The sequence below is a fragment of the Python bivittatus genome, unplaced genomic scaffold (genome assembly GCF_059951505.1).
Source record: "Python bivittatus isolate LINGU-HERP-01145 unplaced genomic scaffold, Pbiv_v1 ctg000070_np1212, whole genome shotgun sequence".
NCBI classification, from domain to species: Eukaryota; Metazoa; Chordata; class Lepidosauria; order Squamata; family Pythonidae; genus Python; species Python bivittatus.
The window spans coordinates 19020968-19042156 of NW_028277034.1; the positions used below are offsets into that span (position 1 = coordinate 19020968).

General features: G+C 35.7%; 1 protein-coding gene across 6 annotated transcripts in view; it reads right to left on the reverse strand.

Moving 5' to 3' along the window:
• Nucleotides 1-3640: 3640 nt before the first annotated feature.
• The window catches only part of GUCY1A1 (guanylate cyclase 1 soluble subunit alpha 1), a 34084-nt gene continuing 16535 nt past the window's right edge, over nt 3641-21189 (reverse strand). For 4 of the 6 annotated variants that reach the window (XM_088132721.1, XM_015888740.3, XM_088132720.1 and 1 more), the window contains 8 exons: nt 19266-19668; nt 16680-16741; nt 15452-15507; nt 12422-13131; nt 10205-10690; nt 9471-9614; nt 6058-6212; nt 3672-5841 (listed from right to left, as the gene is read on the reverse strand). In XM_088132721.1, coding sequence (XP_087988847.1) covers nt 5640-5841; nt 6058-6212; nt 9471-9614; nt 10205-10690; nt 12422-13131; nt 15452-15507; nt 16680-16741; nt 19266-19511 — 2061 coding nt within the window. In that variant the 5' untranslated portion in view covers nt 19512-19668 and the 3' untranslated portion in view covers nt 3672-5639. Of the gene's footprint in view, nt 5842-6057; nt 6213-9470; nt 9615-10204; nt 10691-12421; nt 13132-15451; nt 15508-16679; nt 16742-19265; nt 19669-21189 lie in introns of all 6 variants that reach the window. The other 2 variants (XM_088132719.1, XM_088132722.1) reach the window with 2 other exon arrangements.

The following is a 21189-nucleotide window of genomic DNA, read 5'->3' on the forward strand; positions in this document are numbered from 1 at the left end:
TAAAAAATGAAACATTTCATTATTCAATTCAGAATAGATACCTACATTGAAATATATGAATCTGAATGGTATTTTAGGCAGCACCCCTAATGCCAAAGAACTTTCAACAGATTCAAGTTAATATTTAATGCCTTCTACATAGATTGCCTTCAGCATACCCAACATATTAAATGAGATGCTGAAAAATTTAATGTTAAGACATTTGGGACAGCAGAATTGCCAGGTCAGTCACTCTTTTTTACATGTAGCTATCTCAGTTTGGTGATTTGTACTGGATGGAAGACTAATCCCTTCCAAATGAATTAACCAAAGAACACACAGATGTTCAGAAGCTACAAAATCAAACAAACAAAAAAAAAAAAAGTCTGTAAAAAAGAGTTAAGGTTGAAAATGCTGTCAAACATCAGCTGACAATAGTCTAGGGAAAGAAAATTCCAGCTATTTAATGTAAATAACAAGTTTGGTTCCAATAACAAATTATGGCTCAATTCAAGTCATTCCTTCCAATTTGTGGGTTATTGGTAAATAAAATAAAATAATAATACCAATCCAAGTTCTCCCTGCACCTGGTTTGCAGGTTAGTGATTAAAAAATGTGAGCTGAAAATTGGCTGAAAAAAAGTGATTTGATTAAAAATCCTCTGCAAAACAGGGCCAAACTACAAATCTATCTATCTTTGAGGCCAGAAGAAGTAAATAGGCTATAAATTGATTCCTGTTTCCTACAAGAAGTTCATTATAAAACTAGAATATGACAAAAAAAAATCTCTTTGGACATCAACTTCAAAGCATCCCAGTTCCTCAAAATGGCACAACTCCACTTCCTCTAGACATCTTCATTTGACTAGTCTAAACCAGCCTGACATAATCAGGCAATCTGGATTTTTATACCACATACAATGTACTATAATTCTACCTAGAAATCCCCAAATACTGGATCTCTTCAGGTCAATACCTTTAAATCAGTCATGTCTGTATCCATTCAATCTCAGTTGTCTAGAGAAGAATTGTTGCTTTCCAAAACATTTGGTTGGTCATCCAATGTTTTCAGATGATAAATTTGAACTTGATTTTTTCCTTATCTGTATTGTCAACAGACTGAAAAGTATTAAATCTCTCTCAGGTCTTCCCTTGTGTCCCTTATCTACTGCATTTGCATTTGCAGTGCAATATAAACTGAACCCTTGCTTTCACCTTTTGCCAGCTTTTTCATTAAAAGCCCATTTTCAAAACTGCTTTAGCTTAATATTTTACTAGTGCTTTTTATTTTAAGTATGCATGCTGTCATCAAGCAAAATATGCTGCTACATACTTTGCAAACTGATTTAAGTGTGACATAAATAAACTTTACTTAACATTGCGCAGATCTTGCCAAACTGATCTGAGAACAGCTGCTTCCCTAGATAAATCTCTGGAGGTTTTCCCCAAATGGAATTATCTCTTGTGTCTTTTTATGGGGCAATTCCTGCTATTATTACAGCGTATTAAAAGTCTAGAGGTACCACAGGCAAAGCTAGTGTTCTCTGATAGTCTCTTTCTGAACAAGCCAGTGAAGCTGCTTGATTATCTAGTAATGTCTTTTTTCTTTCCTACTCTTCAACCAGAGATGAAACCTTATTTATTTCACAGCTTCCAGAAAAGTTTCCTAACCAAGATCCAGTTATTCCCAGAGCCAGTTATTCCAAACCTAGAGCTAGATATTTAAGAATTCCTTCAGCAAATATTACAGATTATCAAGGGTATGTAAAATGTATGTTATGTTAATTGGGGTATGTTCATGTATTTAAGGATATGAAGATTGAGTAGACATAAAGGAAAAATAGTTTATTTTCACTTGCTGGCATAAGCAGAAGAGCTGCTCTGCTGTCAACTCTGAAACCTCTGAAGCCCAGGGGACATATATCTTTAGAGGATTGTTTATTTTATTCCAAATTCCTGAACAGTTTATTATTTCTTTGACTGTATGTCTAACCTCATGTTCCAACATAACTGCATATTTAACATTCAGATCCACCCTTTGTACTTGGGAGAGAAAACATCTTGAACTGTTGTATTTGGGTATTGTGGAGTATTCAAAGCAATGAGTTATGTGTGTGTATATGCTTCAACAGGCATATAAACTAAATTTCATGGCACTGAAAGCCAGCCATACAATGCAAAGGAAACTTTGGATATGACTGGGACAGACTTCATACAGGAAAGCAATAATTTTTCTTCTTTCCAGTTCTTTGTAGTAATACTGCATATCATAATTTCTGATAAAAACTGGAAGAGTTGTATCTATTACAGGAAGGTGAAGTAGTTGACAATAGTCAATAGCTAAGATTCACCAAATAAGAGAGATATTGGCATCCTCTATGCTAACTAATGGCTACGGAATCAGTTTTTTAGAAACTTCCAGTCACAGAATCACTTCATTATAGAGACCATTTAACCTATCAAGTCTAATACTTTGCTCATTGTTGGGATCCAAAATAAAATATCCAGAACAAAATCTACTTCTGCTTAAAGAAATCCACTTCCTATTGAACTGATTTTACTTTAACTTTCCACCAGAATATGCCTTCTGGTGCCTTAAAACTATTATTCTACGTTCTGCATTCTGGGATTCCCCCTTCCTCCAGCTTTAGCTTGTGTTTACATCTGTTAAAAAAAGCTTACTACGTATTAAGAGGCAATGATTATAACTCTTCATAAAGAGTCCTAAATCATAGGTGGAATCTGCATATAAAGCAGGCTTGTGTCTACAATGCCCCCACCCAAGAAGTGAATACTAGTGGAAAGTGAGACCAAAAGGCATTCTGAGACTTTCCAAAGGGCTATGCTATTTAATCAAGGGACCCTGAAATTCAAAGATTTTTTTTTGCAAATGGACTATTGTTGTTGCTTTATATTTTCATTGATTTGTTAACAATTATAGAGCCTGAAACTGTATTTTAAAACATTCCAACAGCTTTTTGTATCATATCAGAACTAAACATAAGACTGAAGATACTGCATGTTGTTTCTTAAACTGAAGTGCTACTGTTTATGGGGGAGGGGGTGTAAAGATGCAAGAAGTTTCAGTGACCTGAACTGCACCTTTTTTTTTGTAGTTTCCCAACCTACATGGTATGTTTCATATATCTCTAGGTACATAATTTATCCTTAAATAATTTGCACTTGACTAATCTCTATTCAATTATTTCTTACTTTTGCAGAATTAGGCAATTTTAAAACTTAAGAGGCCTTTGGTACAAGTACAGGAAAGGGAAGAATACAAATGGAACAATACAAAAACAATAGAATACAAATACAAGTGGAAGAATTCATGTTCCCATTTGTCTCAAGCTTTATAAAATGCATGATACAATGATTCAAAATAATGTCTAATTCTTCGCATAACATTAAACATATTGTTCTTTTCTTACAAAGTACTATCTAGGTTTATTTCCCCTTATTTCAGTGTCTCTGAAAATCAGCCATACATGAGGGACCAAGATGTTGCAATGAAAGTTACTTGTGTAGAGTTTCTCCTCCCATAAGAGGTGTGTTGCACAGCCTTAAGTCTGTGGTATCATTAGAAGCCCTAGGTGTGGCCTCCAGAGACCTATAAACATTGTTTCCAAACTCTTATTTTTAATGAGACAGAAGAAGAAAATTGTTAAGTACATAGCACAACTATGTTTCATTTTAATTAAATATAAATTGTAAAAGAAATTAGATCAATTTTCTGTTGTCCTACCCATTCCTTTTCAGATTATGGCACTGGCAGCTCTCAAAGGACAAATATGGTCCTTAGTCCAGTTATGTATCCCTGATATATGACATGGAACAAGGATGAACCATAATTAATAAACATACTGGCACTAATGAATTGGAGTAAACATGCCTAGTTGTTCAGAACTACTAGGAGCTATAAAAGTAGTGTGCATTTGTTAAAAAGAGAATTGGACAGGATCTAGTTAAGACCGGAGTACATAAGGATTGAATTAAATTAAATGCTGTCCTATAATACTAATGATATTACTAAAACACAAATGACAGATAAAGTATACCAATGCAAAATAAATTGAAGTTCTGTAATTCTGCGTAATTCTTTTTATTGAGCTCATTATATATCAAACATGACCATAATGCATTCAAAGTCTCTATATACATATATTTGATTCATTTCATCATATTTTCCCCATATCTCTGTGCTGAATATTATGTTAGTACTGTTAAGCAAATATTATACACATTTTAATCTAAACAGTTAAAATTACATAACAACTCAAGAAAACATTTATTGCTATTATACAGAACAGGGAATATATGTGCTTCCTATAAAATGTGTAACTTCCAAACTTAAAATGCTGTTTGAATACATATTTTAGATTTAATTATACAATATATTACATATATTAATTTATAGACAGTGATAGCAGTGAGCGGCATCTTCTGTATACTAGTTCTGAAAATTGCCAAGAACCATACAAGCAGGAGAAAAGTAGTCTTTTGTAGGTTTACTCAGAAGTCCCACTGAATTCATTGGCATTTATTCCAATAGATGTGCATAAAATTGTAGACTAAGTGACATTATTTACTTCTTGGTATTTCCATAACCTCTGGTATCACCACCTGACAAAAGCATTCATGTTAATGTTAAGGTGCAAATATCACAGTAATGGGTAATTTCAATGGTCTTCACATAAGCTGGATAAAACATATATTCTTTTCATGGAAAGTTGAAAATTATAGATAACATTAACAGCTTTGCATTAAAAGACTAGGCACAGAACCAACCAGAGTGGCAATTCTGAATTTAATTCTATGTAGTCTACAGGTGTAAATATTGTTTAACTGACTAGAAACAGGGAGCACAGCGTCACCACAGTTAATTTACACGTATCTAGAAAATTGCCCAGGAAGTCAACCATAAAAAGTTCAGAAGAAAAATAACAAGAATTGGATTTCCACAGGCAGGTATGAAATCCAGATATTCTGGACTACAGGTCCCATAAACCATGGCCTTTGGGCTATGTTTATAAATGTTTTAGTCTAAACAGCTGGTTGGCATACCTGAGGGTTGCTAAATCCATAGTAGTGGAAACTCAGCAGGTCACGAAAGTGTAAGAGGTCACTGATAAATGTAATAGAAACCAGACAATAATGTATAATTGCCTGCTCCCAACCCTTATAAAATCATTCAGAAAACTTCACTAAAACAGCAGTGGCATTCATCTGAGTTTGTATTTATCTCCTGTGCACTAAAAGCTATGTTATGCTCTGATGCTCATACAGCCACAGTTTAGATCTGGATGTATAAATGATGAGAAGTCCTTGTGAAAGCTGATTCTAAAAACTGGAAAGGTTGGGGAGGTGCAAAGCACATGCTATCAAAAAATGGGTTCAAAGTAGTTCACTGCTAGAGGGAAGGAATTGTTCACAGGCAGACTGGCTCTGTCTTGTTCCTGCTTCAACTATTCCTTGCTATTCACTGAATATATTATCTCAATAAAAATTCAAAGTAGTATGTGATATCCTTTTTTATAAAATTTAATACTGGCTTTCAAGTGATTAATAAGCTAAAGTGCTATTATGTTTCTTTAACAAAAAAAAATCAAAACTCAGAAATATTATAAACACACACACACTATCTTGTCCTCAAAATGCAATTTAATCTACTCCTGTTGATATCCCCAAGAAATTTGTCTTTCCTTCTCCAGCATCTTTCTTCTGAAACCAGGCCTTTGTAGTTTTCCCTTGAAGATAAGCATCAAGAAAATAACAGATTCCAGGTATATCACTTGGAAAGTTGGGAGGAAGTTCTTGTCTTGAGCGGGGAGTAAACACAAAGCCAGGGTGATCCTTTAGCAACCTGCAATGAAAACGAAAATGATTATTACATATTTCAGATGTAACCTGGAGATCTCACCAGCACAAGTAGGGGCCTGGAAAGACTCACTCCACACAAGGTAAGGGAATAAGAGTCCAAACAGAACGCCACCTGAGAGAAGGAAAGGTTTCAGATCATTGCTATAGTGGTACAAACAAATGGCAAAAGCTAAGCACTGGGCATAGTAAGCTACTGTACCTGTAGGTAGTGGGGCTCACATTTATTTTCCTAGGGACACTGCAGGACTCAAACTTGTTGGCAAGTGTTACGTTGTTTCCAAACAGGCAATAACGTGGCATTTTAACACCAACAACACCGGCAAAAACGGAGCCAGAATGTAGTCCTATACGCATCTTTCACAAGAGAGAGAGAGAAGAGAGAGATACTAAAAGTACTAAGCCATAATCACATTTAACAAAACATCAAACCATTACTACTATTAGTTTTATATGTTTCTCTCCAGTCAGGATGAATTGTGAGCTCAACTCAGAGGCAGTATTCAATGGGTGCAAGGAAAAAGTTCCAATGATTAATTTCTACAGGCGTGTAATGAATTTGAAATACTGGCATGATTCAAATCTGTATTTTGAGGTTTGAAGGCAAAAAGAGTAGGCTTTGAATGATACAAGATTCAGTTGGCAAAAGATTCAACCACACCCTATAATAAAGAAGCACCAAAGCCCCCAAAGCCTGAAACATGTTATCACTATTGCATGTACAATATACTACAATATAAAGGAATAGTCTGTATTATATGCAAAGTAGTTGAACAGCAAGCAACCTATCTCAGACTCAATTTTGCAAAAAAAAAAAACAAGTTTGTCTCCTTCTTACAGACTTCCTCTACTCAGACAATATTTGCACAAGCAAATATTGCACAAGCTTGAGAGATTAAAAAAAAGCAGAGCAACAAATAATCTGATAGGCAATATTTATGGAGTCAGACAATGTTGGGCTTCAGGGTTTAGTGACCATGGTCCAGACAATAGATTTCCTGATGTTTCACCAGCAACCATAACTGGCACCTACAGAAACTACACAGATCATACACAATTAAGCAGGGACTGACTGGGCTCTTGCCTATATATCCAGACATCCTGACTTCTGATTGGTCTTTAGCCAAGCTGGCTTCCAATTAGTGCAGTTGGTGAGGACTGTTCTCTGATTGGTTCTTTCTTTGCACCCAATACTGCTTGGTCATTTTGGTGGTGTTAGTTCCTGATTAGTCCTTTGTTCGTGCCAGCTTCTGATTGATCATTTTGGGAGTGCTGATTCCTGACTGGTTCTTTATTTGTGCTGGGTTCTGGTTGGTTAGTCTGAGCAGCTGAATTCTGATTGGCTCCTTTTCCTGGCAAGGTTCTGATTTGACCATTTTGGGGAGCTGATTCCTGGTTGGTCCTGCTTTTGGGCAGTGCTTGGCGTGGCACAGAGCAGGTAACCAGGCTTTGTTAACCTTCAGACTTTCTTCTTTCTTGCTGAAGCTGTTGGGATGTTTGTGGATCTCAGTAGCTCCTCTGTGCAGGCATATGTAATAGTTAATGTTGTTGAATTGAATTTCATGATCATTATGGCGCAGTGCATCATAACCATGGTCACTAAACCCCGAAGCTCAACACTGCCCAACAGATACTGACCATGAAAGCCTACACCAGTATATTTATGGAGCTGTTAAAACATATTGATATTAGAGAGACATTCATACATCTTATACCCCTTCATCAGCTTTGCCTATATAGGGAAGGAAAGCAGCAACAATGTCTGAGTTTCTACAAAACCAGAAAGTGCACAAAACCTTTGATTGAAAAACATCTGATTACATTTGAAATATTTGATTTGAAAGAGAAATTCAATCAAATCTATTTCAGATCAAAACAGCTATCTGAGCCTTCAGAGTGGTTAATTTCCATATTCATTAATGTATAACATTAATGTAAACAAGTCTTGTGAAGAAGTTATATGGAAACAAATGGAGTTTGTATAGCTGCAGTACTTTAAAGATAACCTCTTCATTTAGAAACATACAGGGAATGGTTGATTTCCCAGGATTTAGGAAAAGGTCAGAAAGCCACCTTATAATTAAAACTCTTAGCTTGCAAATAAGTACAGATGACTTTCACACAGTGTGATTTAAAGTGGTTACAACATTCAAGGTTCTTCAAAGGCATAATAGCTGCATTCACATATAAAACCAGGATTTTTTAAACTATGATTTGTAACAAAGCCATAATGGCCTGGTTCATACCTAGTATTAAGCTATAATGGATGGATTCACATATCACACTAAGCCAAAAACAGAAATACATTATGACTTAGTGTTACATGAGAGCTAGGGCAAAGGGAAATAACTATATGAACATGGCTTGTTTTTTTTCAGTGAGACACAGCATTATGATTCCTGACTATGCCACAGTTCCTCCAGGTGGAAGCCCAGGAAGAGCATTAATTCCTAGGTGCACTTCAAGAAGTTAATCTGAATAAATTCATATTCACAGTATCAGAATGAAAGTGCCTTTTTCATATATTACAAAGGATAAAAAGAAGAAAAAGCAAGGCTTAGTTATAGCAGAGGTTCAAAAAGTAAAACATTACCTTTTCTTGAATAATGCTCTGCTGGTATTATGTACAACATTTTCACATCTCAGGTTTTACATTCCAGAAATTATATCATATTACCTTCCCCCCCCCCCAAATCAACACTAACTATGAGTTTCATCACTGTTCTGTTTGTATGATCCCACAATTATATTTTAATAATGCAGTGCAGTATGTTTATCCTCCCATATCCAATAACTGTCTTGCACACTACTATTTATTTATATTGTAACCTCTCCAAGCAACCCTCTATAAGCCTATCAAAGTTTTATCTACCATAAGCATCAAATATCTATTTCTTTCTCTACTGATGGACTATAAGAAGTTTTTATAAACAGGATGAGATAATTTACGTTGGGGAAATAGGTAGAATTTTGTCCTTTACCATTTCATTGATTAAATTAATGCCCTTATACGATGTCTTAAATTTACCAAATACTGGCAATATGTTCACAGATGTCCTTCATTTGTCCTGCTACTGAACTATGAAAACCTCCAATTAATATGGAACACAACTCACAGCAAATGAATTAATGCGTCATTAATATGAAACATTGCTCACACATTAAATTAAATTAAATTAAATTAAATTAAATTAAATTAAATTAAAGCATGTGTGAAAGAAAAACAGACAAGTTGATATTGCAGGGTCAGTAATAACAAAAGAGGACATTTCCTGAGAGCAGATGATCCATTGCAATAACAGTGCAAAGTATCAACCATTCCTCCCACTGACAAAACAGTGGCTAATTGTCATAGCATTCAGATATATGGGCGGAAGAAAAAAATGTAAGGTTTTAACTCTGGATTTGTTACACACAACCTTGGGTCTTACAAATGCAGGTGCTAGTTTTATTTGTATTCATTGATTTTTCAACATCAAACTAAAAACAAACTTATCAAGAATTTTGTCCAGGGAGCCAAACTGTGAGTCTTCTAGTGCAGGTATCAGTTTGGGAGAAGCCTGACACTGTACAGAAAATATCAGTAATTGTAGACATTTCAGATAGCTTGCTAACCTTGATGGATTCTCCATGTGGTGACATCACTTCATTGGACAGATCCATCATTTTCAGTGCCATTAGTGCAATCTGAATCGCATGGGTCTCACTTTCTTTGTGTAAGCCTCCAGCTACGCAATATGCATCTCCAATGGTTTCTACCTAAACATTAAAATGAACAATTTACAAGATAAGAAAATAAAAAAGGAAATCCAAAACAGTTTGAAATGCTTCTGTTAACCAGATTCTTTCCCAAACCACCCACCATTCTACTCCTTTAGTCAAAGTAAATGTAAATTGGTAGTTCTTAGGCAATTTATCAACTGCTAAAGATTTTTGCATTGCAAACTCTGATTCATTTGTGGCAATTCTTCATTATAATAAAAGTGTTATTATGTCAAAATATTTACTTTGAATTCTACTTCTGTGAGGCTTTATCAGCAATCTCAAAGCACTTACACATAAATAGTGTCGTTGAAGTCAATATATTTATTTCAAGGTAAATGTAGTAAAGATTGCAGTCTAAAGCATATAATTTCCATACAACTTATTTTACTTCTAAGTTACATTATACTTCCTACTTGATTACACCTACAGTTTAGCTGCAAATAAACATGTTTCATTTAATTATATATCATGTTTTAAACCTGTTATACTTTTAAGCTCTGAATCAAAATAGTTCTTCAAATCCCATTCACTTCTTTGCAATTATTTCTCTCTGGAAAGCCAAGTTGATGCAATAAATTCTCTACCTTGTAGACATCCAGTTCTCCACACTGATAATCAAAGCGAGTGTAGAGCTCATTAAGCATGGTGATAACCTGCATGGGTGAACACTGAGAACAGATTGCAGTGAATCCTACAATGTCAGAAAAAAGCATTGTGACATTATTAAATTTCTTGGCCTGTACAACTTGTCCTTGCCATAGCTGCTGAGCAACCTCCTCAGGGAAAATAGAGCACAAAAGATCAACTGTCTTCTTCTTCTCTTCTTCAAGAGCTTGATGTGCTTGCTCAAGAGTAGCTTTAAGCTTCCCTAATCTTTTCTTCAATCCATCTTGAGCTCTGGCTTGTTCACCTATTAAAACAACATCCCTAAGTGCATTATGAATTGGAATATCTGAAAGATATAAGCCACGTCCTGTAAAATCTTCCAGTCTATCCACACAGGGAGATCCCAAGAATAAAATGGCATTAGATTCTATAATGTAGATCATTTGTCCTTTAAGGTCCATAACCTAAGCCAAGAGAGAAAAATGAAGCAATGAGAGAATTCTGAATCTATTTAACATATACAAAGGTAACAAAACTCAACTTATTTAATCTGTGGTATCTACTGACATTCCAGACAAACTGCTCCGGATTTGGAGCCCAAAGTATTATCCTCACCACTCTCCCTCATTTCTGAACAACCATTCCTCCTTTACCTTTCCTCCATAAACAACTATGTATTTAATAGATTTTTACTTTCTGATGCCTATATTCTATAACTCTGATAATGTTAATTGTGATAAATTATAAATGTGTAAGTTTTTAAAAGTATCTCTAGACTGTTGCAATTTTCATCAAGATGAGCATGATCAATTAATCTAAAGAACTAACCAATGCTTTTCACACTAGGATATCACACAAAGGAAAGGGATACATAAAGGTGATTCAAGGTGCTGGTTATCACCTATAAAGTCCTACATGGCATAGTGCTAGGCTATTTGTGGGACTGCTTGTTTCTGCTTGGCCCACCAGATCCAACAGGGAGGACATGCTCTGGGTTACTTCCATCAAACAATGTCACCTTGTTGGATCCAAGAGTCATGCTTTCTCTCTGGCAGTGCCTGCCCTGTGGAACCCCATCTCTCTGGATATTGTGACAGCCCCGACCCTATTAGTTTTTTCTAAGTCACTGAAGATCTGGCTGTTCCCCAGATATTTAGGCCAGGTTAGGTGAGCTCTGATAGTTAATCCTGTTTTTACAAATTGGGATTACTATTTTGACCTGAGGTGTTGTAGCTGTTAAAGTATTGTTTTAAATTTGTACACTGACCAGAGTCATTGCTGTGAGATGGATAGTGATATAAGTATTGGATGGATGGATGGATGGATAGAAAATCAGAGCAAAAAACAATCAGAAAATAAATCTATCAACAGGCTAGCTTCTATGACAGAAGGAGAAAAAAGGCCAATTTGTCTAAGGACAGGAATAACTTATATAGAATACCTAGTGGATCTGCTGGGTTTCTTTTCTTTTTTTAAATGCATAAGTAGGGGCTGGGAATTTGCTAGAACTACCAACTTTTTTATAGCTTAGACTTTTTTCTTGCATGTGCTATCAGTATGAATCTGAAGGAGAATGAATTCAGAACATCTAATCTACATACTATCAAGTCTAACAATATCAAACGTGGAAGTAAAACTATAGCTTTTATTAATCATTGGATTGTAAGCAGTACTATGATAATCCACCACCCATCAAATTTCAAAATGAAATCTTTAGAGCAAAACATTCCCAAATTTATACAGAGAGCCTCAGTAGGAATAATGTGTAAGAGCTGAAGAACTTCTTGTTCTCAAATGCATGCAAGAACATCTGACACTTTTGGAACATCTATTGTACTGACTGAAAGTGAACATACATAGAGTTAAGATACATATTTCAAATACTTAATAAGTTTTTCCCCTTCATGCATTAATAAATTAAGCAAAAACATAAAATGGTGAGGTGAATTATTCACAGGAATCCACTGATTGGCTGGGTTCATTCATCACAGTACTGTAAGTCATAATGTGATTTGTTTATGAACCATGTCACTATAGGCTATGAACCATGGTTTATGGCTTATTTATCCAAACAAATATAATTAAGCAAACTATAGATCAGCATGATATATAAATTCAGGCATAGTCTCATACCTGAATTAAAGAAAAATGGATATAATGAGGAAATGAAGAAAAAAGATACATCCAATTCTTACCCCAGTTGACTTCTTAAGAACCTTGTCTCCTCGTCTCACTCTTACAGCAAACTGCATGTTCAGCATTGTCATGATCCCACTAAATGTGGAATTTATTTTAGGAGCCAAAATTTCAAACCACTCATCAAACTGTGGCTTTGCTTGAAATTCTCTTTTGTTTAATAGTCTCCTGATGCCATTGCCAACTTGCAGAATAACCATGTCCTTGTCAAACATGCAATGGAAAGGAAAGGTCTTGCAGAACATAGAAGTAGGAATGACAAGAGAAGACTGGGGTTTACAGGGTGACAGTGATGGCTTTGTGCTTTTGATGTGCACAGAATACAACAAATAAGGTTGATCAATAAATTCAGAACTGTCCTTGCAGAAGCTGGGTGGCATTACCATTACTTCCACCTCCATGTCATACAGAATGAGAGCTGCTGTCTTAATAATGCCCGACAGGATGAGGGTAGTTGGCTTTTGGGGAAAGAAATAGTACACATTTAAAAAATGGGGGTCTTTTTCCAAACACAAAATTGAGACTTCTTCAACTCTGCCTTTTTTTCCAGCGTCATGGCAGTGGGAGCTCTGCTTCAGAAGAGTACTGAAACTGTTCAAAAAGTCTTTGAGAGTTCCCCCAACAACTCCAAGGATGTGTTCATCTTCTTCATAACATATTCTGAAAAGCTCTTCGCCAAGTGATTCTCTGACAACATTGACTGGAATTCCTGCCAGCATAAGACATTTTGGTTACCAGTATTGTTCTAAATACAGTCTTTAAATTCCCCGTTAATGTGCTTTTGATTTTCAGTGTACATTCTCCTATTTCATTTTCTTTATCTAACCCTGCTTTCTATTACGGAACACTTCAGATAAATAGCTATTTTAGACCGCTCTTTGAAGAGAGTTTTTCTCCCCTGAGACCTTGTATGACTGAAGCAAAGGATTTTTTTTTTTTTTTTGCCAAAATCTGGTGAGCATTTTGGGCTCTTGCTGATGAAACGTAACCACCAACTAGAAATCTGCAGCAAATAGCATTCTGCAATTTGGGATGCAATTGCTCTACTAAAAATTACTATTGGTACAAGTGGCAAATGAAAAATGGGACCCAGGTAGATCTTTAATCCTTTTGTTATTTAATTTGCTCACAGCCACTTCCCCTCCTAAAATGAGAAGCATAGAGATGCGGATGATGAAAGATTGAAAGGGAAAAGCTGGGGATGAGAAAAATGAAACTCTCTGATTGCTGCTTTTCTCCTACTAATCAAGGGAACTCATCCCATAGATTTTGAGTTCTATCTTTGCAGCTTAACATTTAATTTGAATTTGAGATAATCTGAGATAACATTTAATTTGATCTTGCTATAGAGAGACAACATCAGAGGAGATACGCATTCCAATGTTTTATGGAGGGAGCTGTTTGCATATATGTGTGAATAACAAAGAAAAGAAGAGGGCATTTAGGGGAATGAGCTAGGGTTTAGGATATTTTTCCTGTTAAGTATTAGGAAAGTATTCCAATTTGAGGGGTAGAGCAGAAAATGTTTAGTTGTAAATAATGTATAAGAAACCCAGTTAAAATGAAAATCTGTCACAAAAAGATTAAATTTTAAAGCCTGGGCAAAGCAATCTGGATATGGAGAACGGCTGCAAAATTGAAATAGCCAAAGCCAAGCTGAGCTTCTACTGGCATGGCAGAAGAGAGGGCAAAACAGCAGATGTTTTTCTTTCCTATTTTCCTTTTCTTTCTCAAGCTGTTTTTCTCATACTGATGATAAAGGGAGTTAAGCGAACCACCTCAACGCCACTTTTGGAATAGTTGTTCCCCATTTTGTTTTGGAGGCATGAGTGGACAGTCAGCGGCATCCACAGGAACTGTTTTTATCAGAATGATGAAAGCGGTGCTGCAACATTAGTTGGCAAACTCCACCCCTTTAGGCATGCATGCCACATGCAACAGCATGATGCACATAGAAAAGGGGCAGGGGGGTTGTTGCAACACCACAATGGTACCATCAGTTCCTTTCCCAGCCCCCACTGCCTGATGCCCTGCTACAATCCTTTTCATATTTCTAATATTTTGTTTCTATAACATTTCCTTGGAATTGGGAAGAAGTTTCTGAGGTTAAATAACCACTTCTGAGGACAGATCACTTTGTTTTAAAAGGACTCTGGTACATCCTTGGGATTGCAGCCTAAGCAATTTATTATTTATATTGTTCTACGCTGCCATGTGATTTCATGGAGGGCAACGTAACTTCTAATTAACCAATAGACAACAACAAGGTGCGGGCAACTCCACTTAAGAAATAAGTGTTTTAACAGTTGTCCTTATTTGTAATAAAGAATGAAATATATATGAATGGAAAATAGAAAGGATCAGGTGCCAAATATTCAACTCTGTTGGATCTCCTAATCACTGCATGCTTCCCATCCATACCCTTTCCTTTTATTAGACAACCAGATCATTCCTTGAAGTATATGAAGATGCATCCTCAATATGTTGTATTTTATATTCTTCATGAACTTTATTTACTGACCAGCAAGATGTCCACAGAATAATGAAAATGTATCAAAAGAGGCAATAAACAGAGGAGAAAAGGGAGGGGGGAGAGAAAATAGAATCACATTTTCTTAGTGATTCAGTACTGGGGTTTAACTATGGGGGTATGGCATTTCTCTGTAGAACAAGCATTTATTTAACACCCCCTCCCCCCATGATAAACAAATAGTATCCAACATATACGAGGAAACCTTTTAGGATAAAAAGTGGGGTGTAAATATCTTAAATATATTAATCAGAACAATTAGATGGTTAGCATTGTCAACAATTTCATGCAATGCTGTCAGAATACAAGCCACATAAACTCAGCTGTTGTTATCATTAATTATCTGCCTGTTCAGCTGCATGTCTTCCTTTTGACTGTAAAACATTTAGGAAGACTCCACGTTATTAGTGATCTTGGTAGAACTCAGGTCATTGAAGATGCTTAATAACCATAAACTGGTTGTAGTGATAGTCCTTGCTATTCATAAATATGTCATTACCAGCCACATTTGCATGATCAGTGATCAGCTTCTCAAAGTCTTTTTCCCCACACTGTCTGTAAATGAAGAAAAACAGAATTTTTAACACTACAATTTGTTTTACAAGACCAAGTAAAACTTTTCTTGAATAGCAATAATTAATAAAACAATAAATAATGTATCCAGTGTTTAACATATAACAATACTTATTCTTAGTTTGTTTTTCAATTTTTCACAAATTGAATTATGACCATCCTATCCATTCACCCATATTCACCCATGTAATTCTAAGCAAATCTAACCTTGAAAATCGATCAAACTGGCAGCCAAATGTGTTTGCTTACGACTGCAGTGCCATAAAAAGATCATAACGCTTGTTCTGATTATATCAAAAATATTTTAACTTCCAAATTGGCTAGATCAGAGAAGCAGCCACAATGCTAGGAAATGGTACAGTCCAGCCTGAATCTGGCTCTTAGGCACCTTAATTCCCTTTTTCTAAGGAAAAAGTGAGTACTTTACATGTGTAAAAGTCAGCTGTCAGTTCTCATGACAGCGCAGCTCAAAAGGCGAGCCAAAGGGCGCAAGCTATCTTCAAAGTAGTGAAGCATTCCAGTACTCTAAAAAAGGGGCTATAGCTCAAGATTCAGCCTCTTGACCCTGTCCTGATGAAAAACTCTAATATTTTGCTATTAAATTATAGTTCAAACTCTTCATTATTTAGTACAGGAGGCTTTGTTTTATATTTCGGGTATTGCATTCAGCAACAAACTGGGCAGTTACCTAGGGTCACCAGACCTGAGGTGCAAAAATCAAGATGATCACAAGACAGCAACGAAGAGTTCACATTTTATATATATTTGTGTTGCCATCTTGTGTTAATCTCCATGCTTGTTGCTCTTATTGTATAACTGAGACAGAAACCTTTGCTGATTTACTGAAAAATCACCCAGAGGCTTGTTAGTTTATTTTCAACTTTCTGCCCATTTTTGCTACAGAATATATGCACTGTGTTTCATAATTTTAAAGCCCTTATTTAATAATACACCTCACTCTACCAAAAGCATATTCAACCTTACAGTCCAAAATACTGACAGAAGAAATTATACTGCAAAGTTGCTGTTCAACTTATACTTTGTAAGTATTAAAACTTAGTCCTTATATAATAGGAATTAGGGATTAATGAGGCAGCAATAACTTCAAAAATTATTTTTGAATTTATTAAATGTTGCAACTGTAGATAACTTACCTGATTTCTTTTATATTATTATTGGCTAGGGTTCTTTGAAATGCAAGATATAACCTTTCATACTGAAATGAGAAAAGGTCATATTAAATCAAATGATATTTAAACACGTAATAGTGGAATCAGAAAGAACCTGATCTTTTAAGCAGAAGGAGACAAAAGGTACAAATGTCATTGAGCTCAGATTCCAAATCCATCCTATGTATTTAATAGAAATATATACTTAAATATGAAGGACTCTATCCAAGGATCTGCACAAAATTTTCTAATTTGTGTAACACTTTGCCAACCACAATTTAGACAAAAAGCAGTTTTTGAACTTTCTTCAGACAGCCACGCTTGGAGAATATTTACATAAATTAAGCTGATGTTCTAGTATAGCGTCTTCACTAAATGTCAACCAACCACCTGGCCAGCCAGCAGCAGGACTGAATCCAGGAGCATCTCCCAGCTGTAAATCCTGTTTAAGGTAGAATTCAATCTCATACAAAACAAAAATATACTATTCATGGATTGCCAGAATCCCTAGCTAACATATCTGTCTTGTTTGCATAGTGGCACAACTGTTTTCAGGGTTCTTCATCAAAATGGCCACATCTGCATATGGATCATAAATTTACAATTTTATTTTATGATCCATTCAAATAATGTGGTCACCCAGAACAGCTGCTATTGCACCAACAATTCTGTATTAATGCACTGTAATAGTCAGTGATCATGTAGTTGTATTGATTTTAAAAAATGAACAGTGTACCTGTTCTTCTCAGTTATTCTCTATTACCCCTCAGCTATCGAACCCAGAGATTATGATGGCTTTAAGAGACTTCTAGTAAGCAAATTTCCATGACCAATGAAGGAGACTTGCAGAGTATCTAAGCAACTAAGCCAGGCCTTTGCATATTGCAGGATATCCAAGATGGTTATCCAGACTCCAACTTTCCTCAATAGATGGTCGTCCAAAGTCCTATTATTACAATCCATCAGAATGGCAAACTTGGGTAGCTATGTTTAACATCTGTTGCCATTTTCAATATTTTAGACATTTTATGGAAGGAAAATAGGGATGAAGGAAGATTATGCTGCCTCAAGAAAAACTGTAGTGCTGACTTTGATGTTTTGCATTTGAAATAAAAAGAACAGAAATATTTCTCCTTATTAAAACAAGATGTAATTAATAGTTATATTTAAACAGAAACAATATGTGAAGGATTTTCCATATCCTTACTTGATTCTGCATTTCTATTTTTTAACTCAAATGAATTAATAAGCAAAGAAAAATCACATGCATTTATTGGTATCTTGAATTTCATCAAATGTTATTTCAGCCCATACTGTATTCTCCATGTGATTCTTACAACAACCTCTGATTGACGTCAATGGAAGCATACAAACAGATCCGGGGCATGATAGTTGCAGAAAGCTTTCCAAGTGGAAAATGGGTAACATAAACTGATCTTGAGCCAGTGGAAAGACAGGCTAACTTTTAAATAAATCTGGTTCTATCTAAGGAAACATATGCAATTAGGGGGCAGCTTTGTCCCATATATTATAATCAGTTCCTTGTAATATTGCAATACTTTCTCAGCCAATTTATATATAAAATTCTGCAGGTATACTAGAAAACAGCTTCATATAGGATTCAATATCCCCACCATCCATATACATACTGGATTCCTATTCTACTTCAATAGGAATGTAATATGAATATATTGAAAAGGACTTTAGACATGGCAGGCTATATATTTTACATATTAAAGGTCACACATCCGATGTTCCATTAAAGGATCCCAGACGTGATTCAAAAACATCTCTGCTTTAGAGATCCATAAGAAATGCTGATAGGAACAGGAAATTAGATTCACTCCAGATGAATAATTTAGACAATTATTCCCATATCCCCTGCCACTGAGTATTGTGATTGAAACTAATGGCAGTTAAATACAAAATGTTCAGGGGGCACTAGGTAACTTGTTTCATCTAGACTGAAGCAGAAGCACTATTAGACAGATTGAATAATAAGAAGAAAACTACTTTTCTCTCTAAGAAGTACCCTTAGACATTGTTCTGTTTCTTATCAATGTTCATAATAATTCTGTGGTATGGATGTTTTTCAAATAGCTTCACTAAACTGAAATATTTTCTTTTGAAATATTATTAAAAATAGGTTAGGGAGGAAACTTCAGCCTGGGAAGAAGAAATAAAATGGATTTTGTTAAGACAAAAATCCCACCCCTATTAGCATATATTGGATGTCTCCATCGTTACTATGAAGGCATAGTCAGAATCTCTAAAAACTAGAAGCTCTATTGCTGTAAAAAAAGATTGAGCCATGAAATGTATTAAAAAATCAGGTCCAGATAAATTTTGCTGTAATGCTCTTGCCAGAATTAATTCTGTACCCTGAGTTTTGCTAGGTTTGCTAGCCCATGTGAGCCTTGTTAAGTAACGGCTAAATCAAGATGTATGAAAGTATCATACCTGGGGTACCTTTATCAAAATGTTTCAAACAGTTGAACTGGGCATAAACAAAAATCGAACAAAGACTGGAAAGGGATATTTTTAAAAAACATGATTTTCCAATCAACTTACCTCTGGAGAGATGAGTTTGTAAATGCTCTCAGCCAAAGTATGCAGAAAGACTCTGCTTCTGCTGGTTTTCCTTTGTGGAAGGTTTCCACGAGGGTCTTTCTCTCTGCAGATGGGCAAAGGAGCCTTAGAACTGTCTGGCACCTCACCACATTCTTCTTCGTTTTCATCTGAAATGCCACTCTGGGTTAGCAAGGAGAAAGGACATTCGCCAGTGATCTTCAGCTCTTTCAGTTTTGTGCAGAACATACTGTACAAATCACTGTTACAAAATTGTGTGTATCTCTATTTTGTGCTTAACATGTCTGTTCCATTAACCAACAACAGAAGAAAGAGCTAACAGCAGGAATTCCTGTGGCAAATTACTTTTGGCTGTAAAATCAACTGCCAAAACAACTTTATTATCCTGCAACAAAAGAAGAAGAAAAAAGTGAGACAAATAGTATTATATTATACTTTTCACTACATTAAAGAATACAGCATAATTTCTCTGTTGCCCCATGGTTGGTGACTATATTTGGACATCTTATTAAGCTACACTGTAATTGGTGACATAGTAAGCTTCAGGCACATGAATTCTCCTTACATTCTTCTCTTTTGGCGGCAAGCAAAAAAGACATGAAACCTATTTTCCATTTTCCATGAAGCACAATTTATTAGCACTACGTCATGTTTAACTGACTGTGCTTTATGAAGCCCACTTCATACCTCATGTTTGTTTTAAAAAATCAGAGTTAAATTTTCGGTTTCAAACAAAAAAAAATTGCATTTGAAATAAAAACTTAGGCATGATCCTAAGACTTGCTGCATCTTTTTCTCCTCATGCTACACCATCCATCAGAGAACAAATACCTTACTTTCTTTAAAATTAAAATATTGTATTAGAGCAACAGGATCACCCTTCCCAGCGGAAGAGATTTTGATCCATGTGGACAACACTCAGGAGAAGATTGTGCTGTTGACTGGCAGAGTAGGTGGCCAGAACCAATAATATAAATGGAAATGAGCCACAGCTGCATTCAGACAGGGAGGGACTGTGACCATGGATGGGTGCAAAGGCTTTAAAGGAGTATGTTTAGGAAATTGGGGAAAGAAAGGAGATAGCAAAATTGGATAGGACAGATAGGAAGCCAGTGAGTGGCTGAGTCAGTAATGCCCCTTGTTCATCCCAGTTATGATGAGGTCAGAACTAGTGACTCATTAATCCCAAAGCAGCAAGATTGGTGGAGAAAAATCATTTGACTGCAACAGAAAGTCAACTAAAAATGCTCAGGCAAGGAAAGCCATGTATGTCATTGTGAGCTACCTTGACTACTGGAATAAACTGAAAGGCAATGTATAAATTCAACAAAAGCAAATAAAATAGGGCTTTACCATATGCCTGGCCCCAGCAGAACCACTCAACAGAGATGGAAGGAGAGGCAGTGATAGGCAAGAATTCTTGATAAATAAATCTGAGAACTGTAGTGTAAGTTATTTAAATAAAGTTTTATGACAGACTGAGGAAAAAATAACAAACTTTGTTGAAGTGTTTTACAGTTCATTTTCTTATCTTGGATTTGGAGGGTCTGTCAGCCCATATCCATGAAATAGGCTTAGGCTGCAACCCCCATCTTGCTTTTTCTTAATATTCCCCTCCCTCCCTGTTTGAAAAGGTGTATTAGCAACAGCAACAGGATTTAGATTTCTATTTCCTGTCACTGATAAAATGGGTTTGAAGAATTACTGGGCTTGGGGTTCACTACAATTCACTTATGTTCTTCTGATACTGTAAATACATTTTACTTCAAAAGAAATTCCAGTGGTGGTGAAGAGAAAAAATCACCGCTCCCTCAAATTCTCTGCTACAAGGTTAATTACGTTTCACTGACTGTAAAGACGCTTTAGAGATTTGTGTGTAGTTTCAAGATGACAGTGGTTTTGTGAG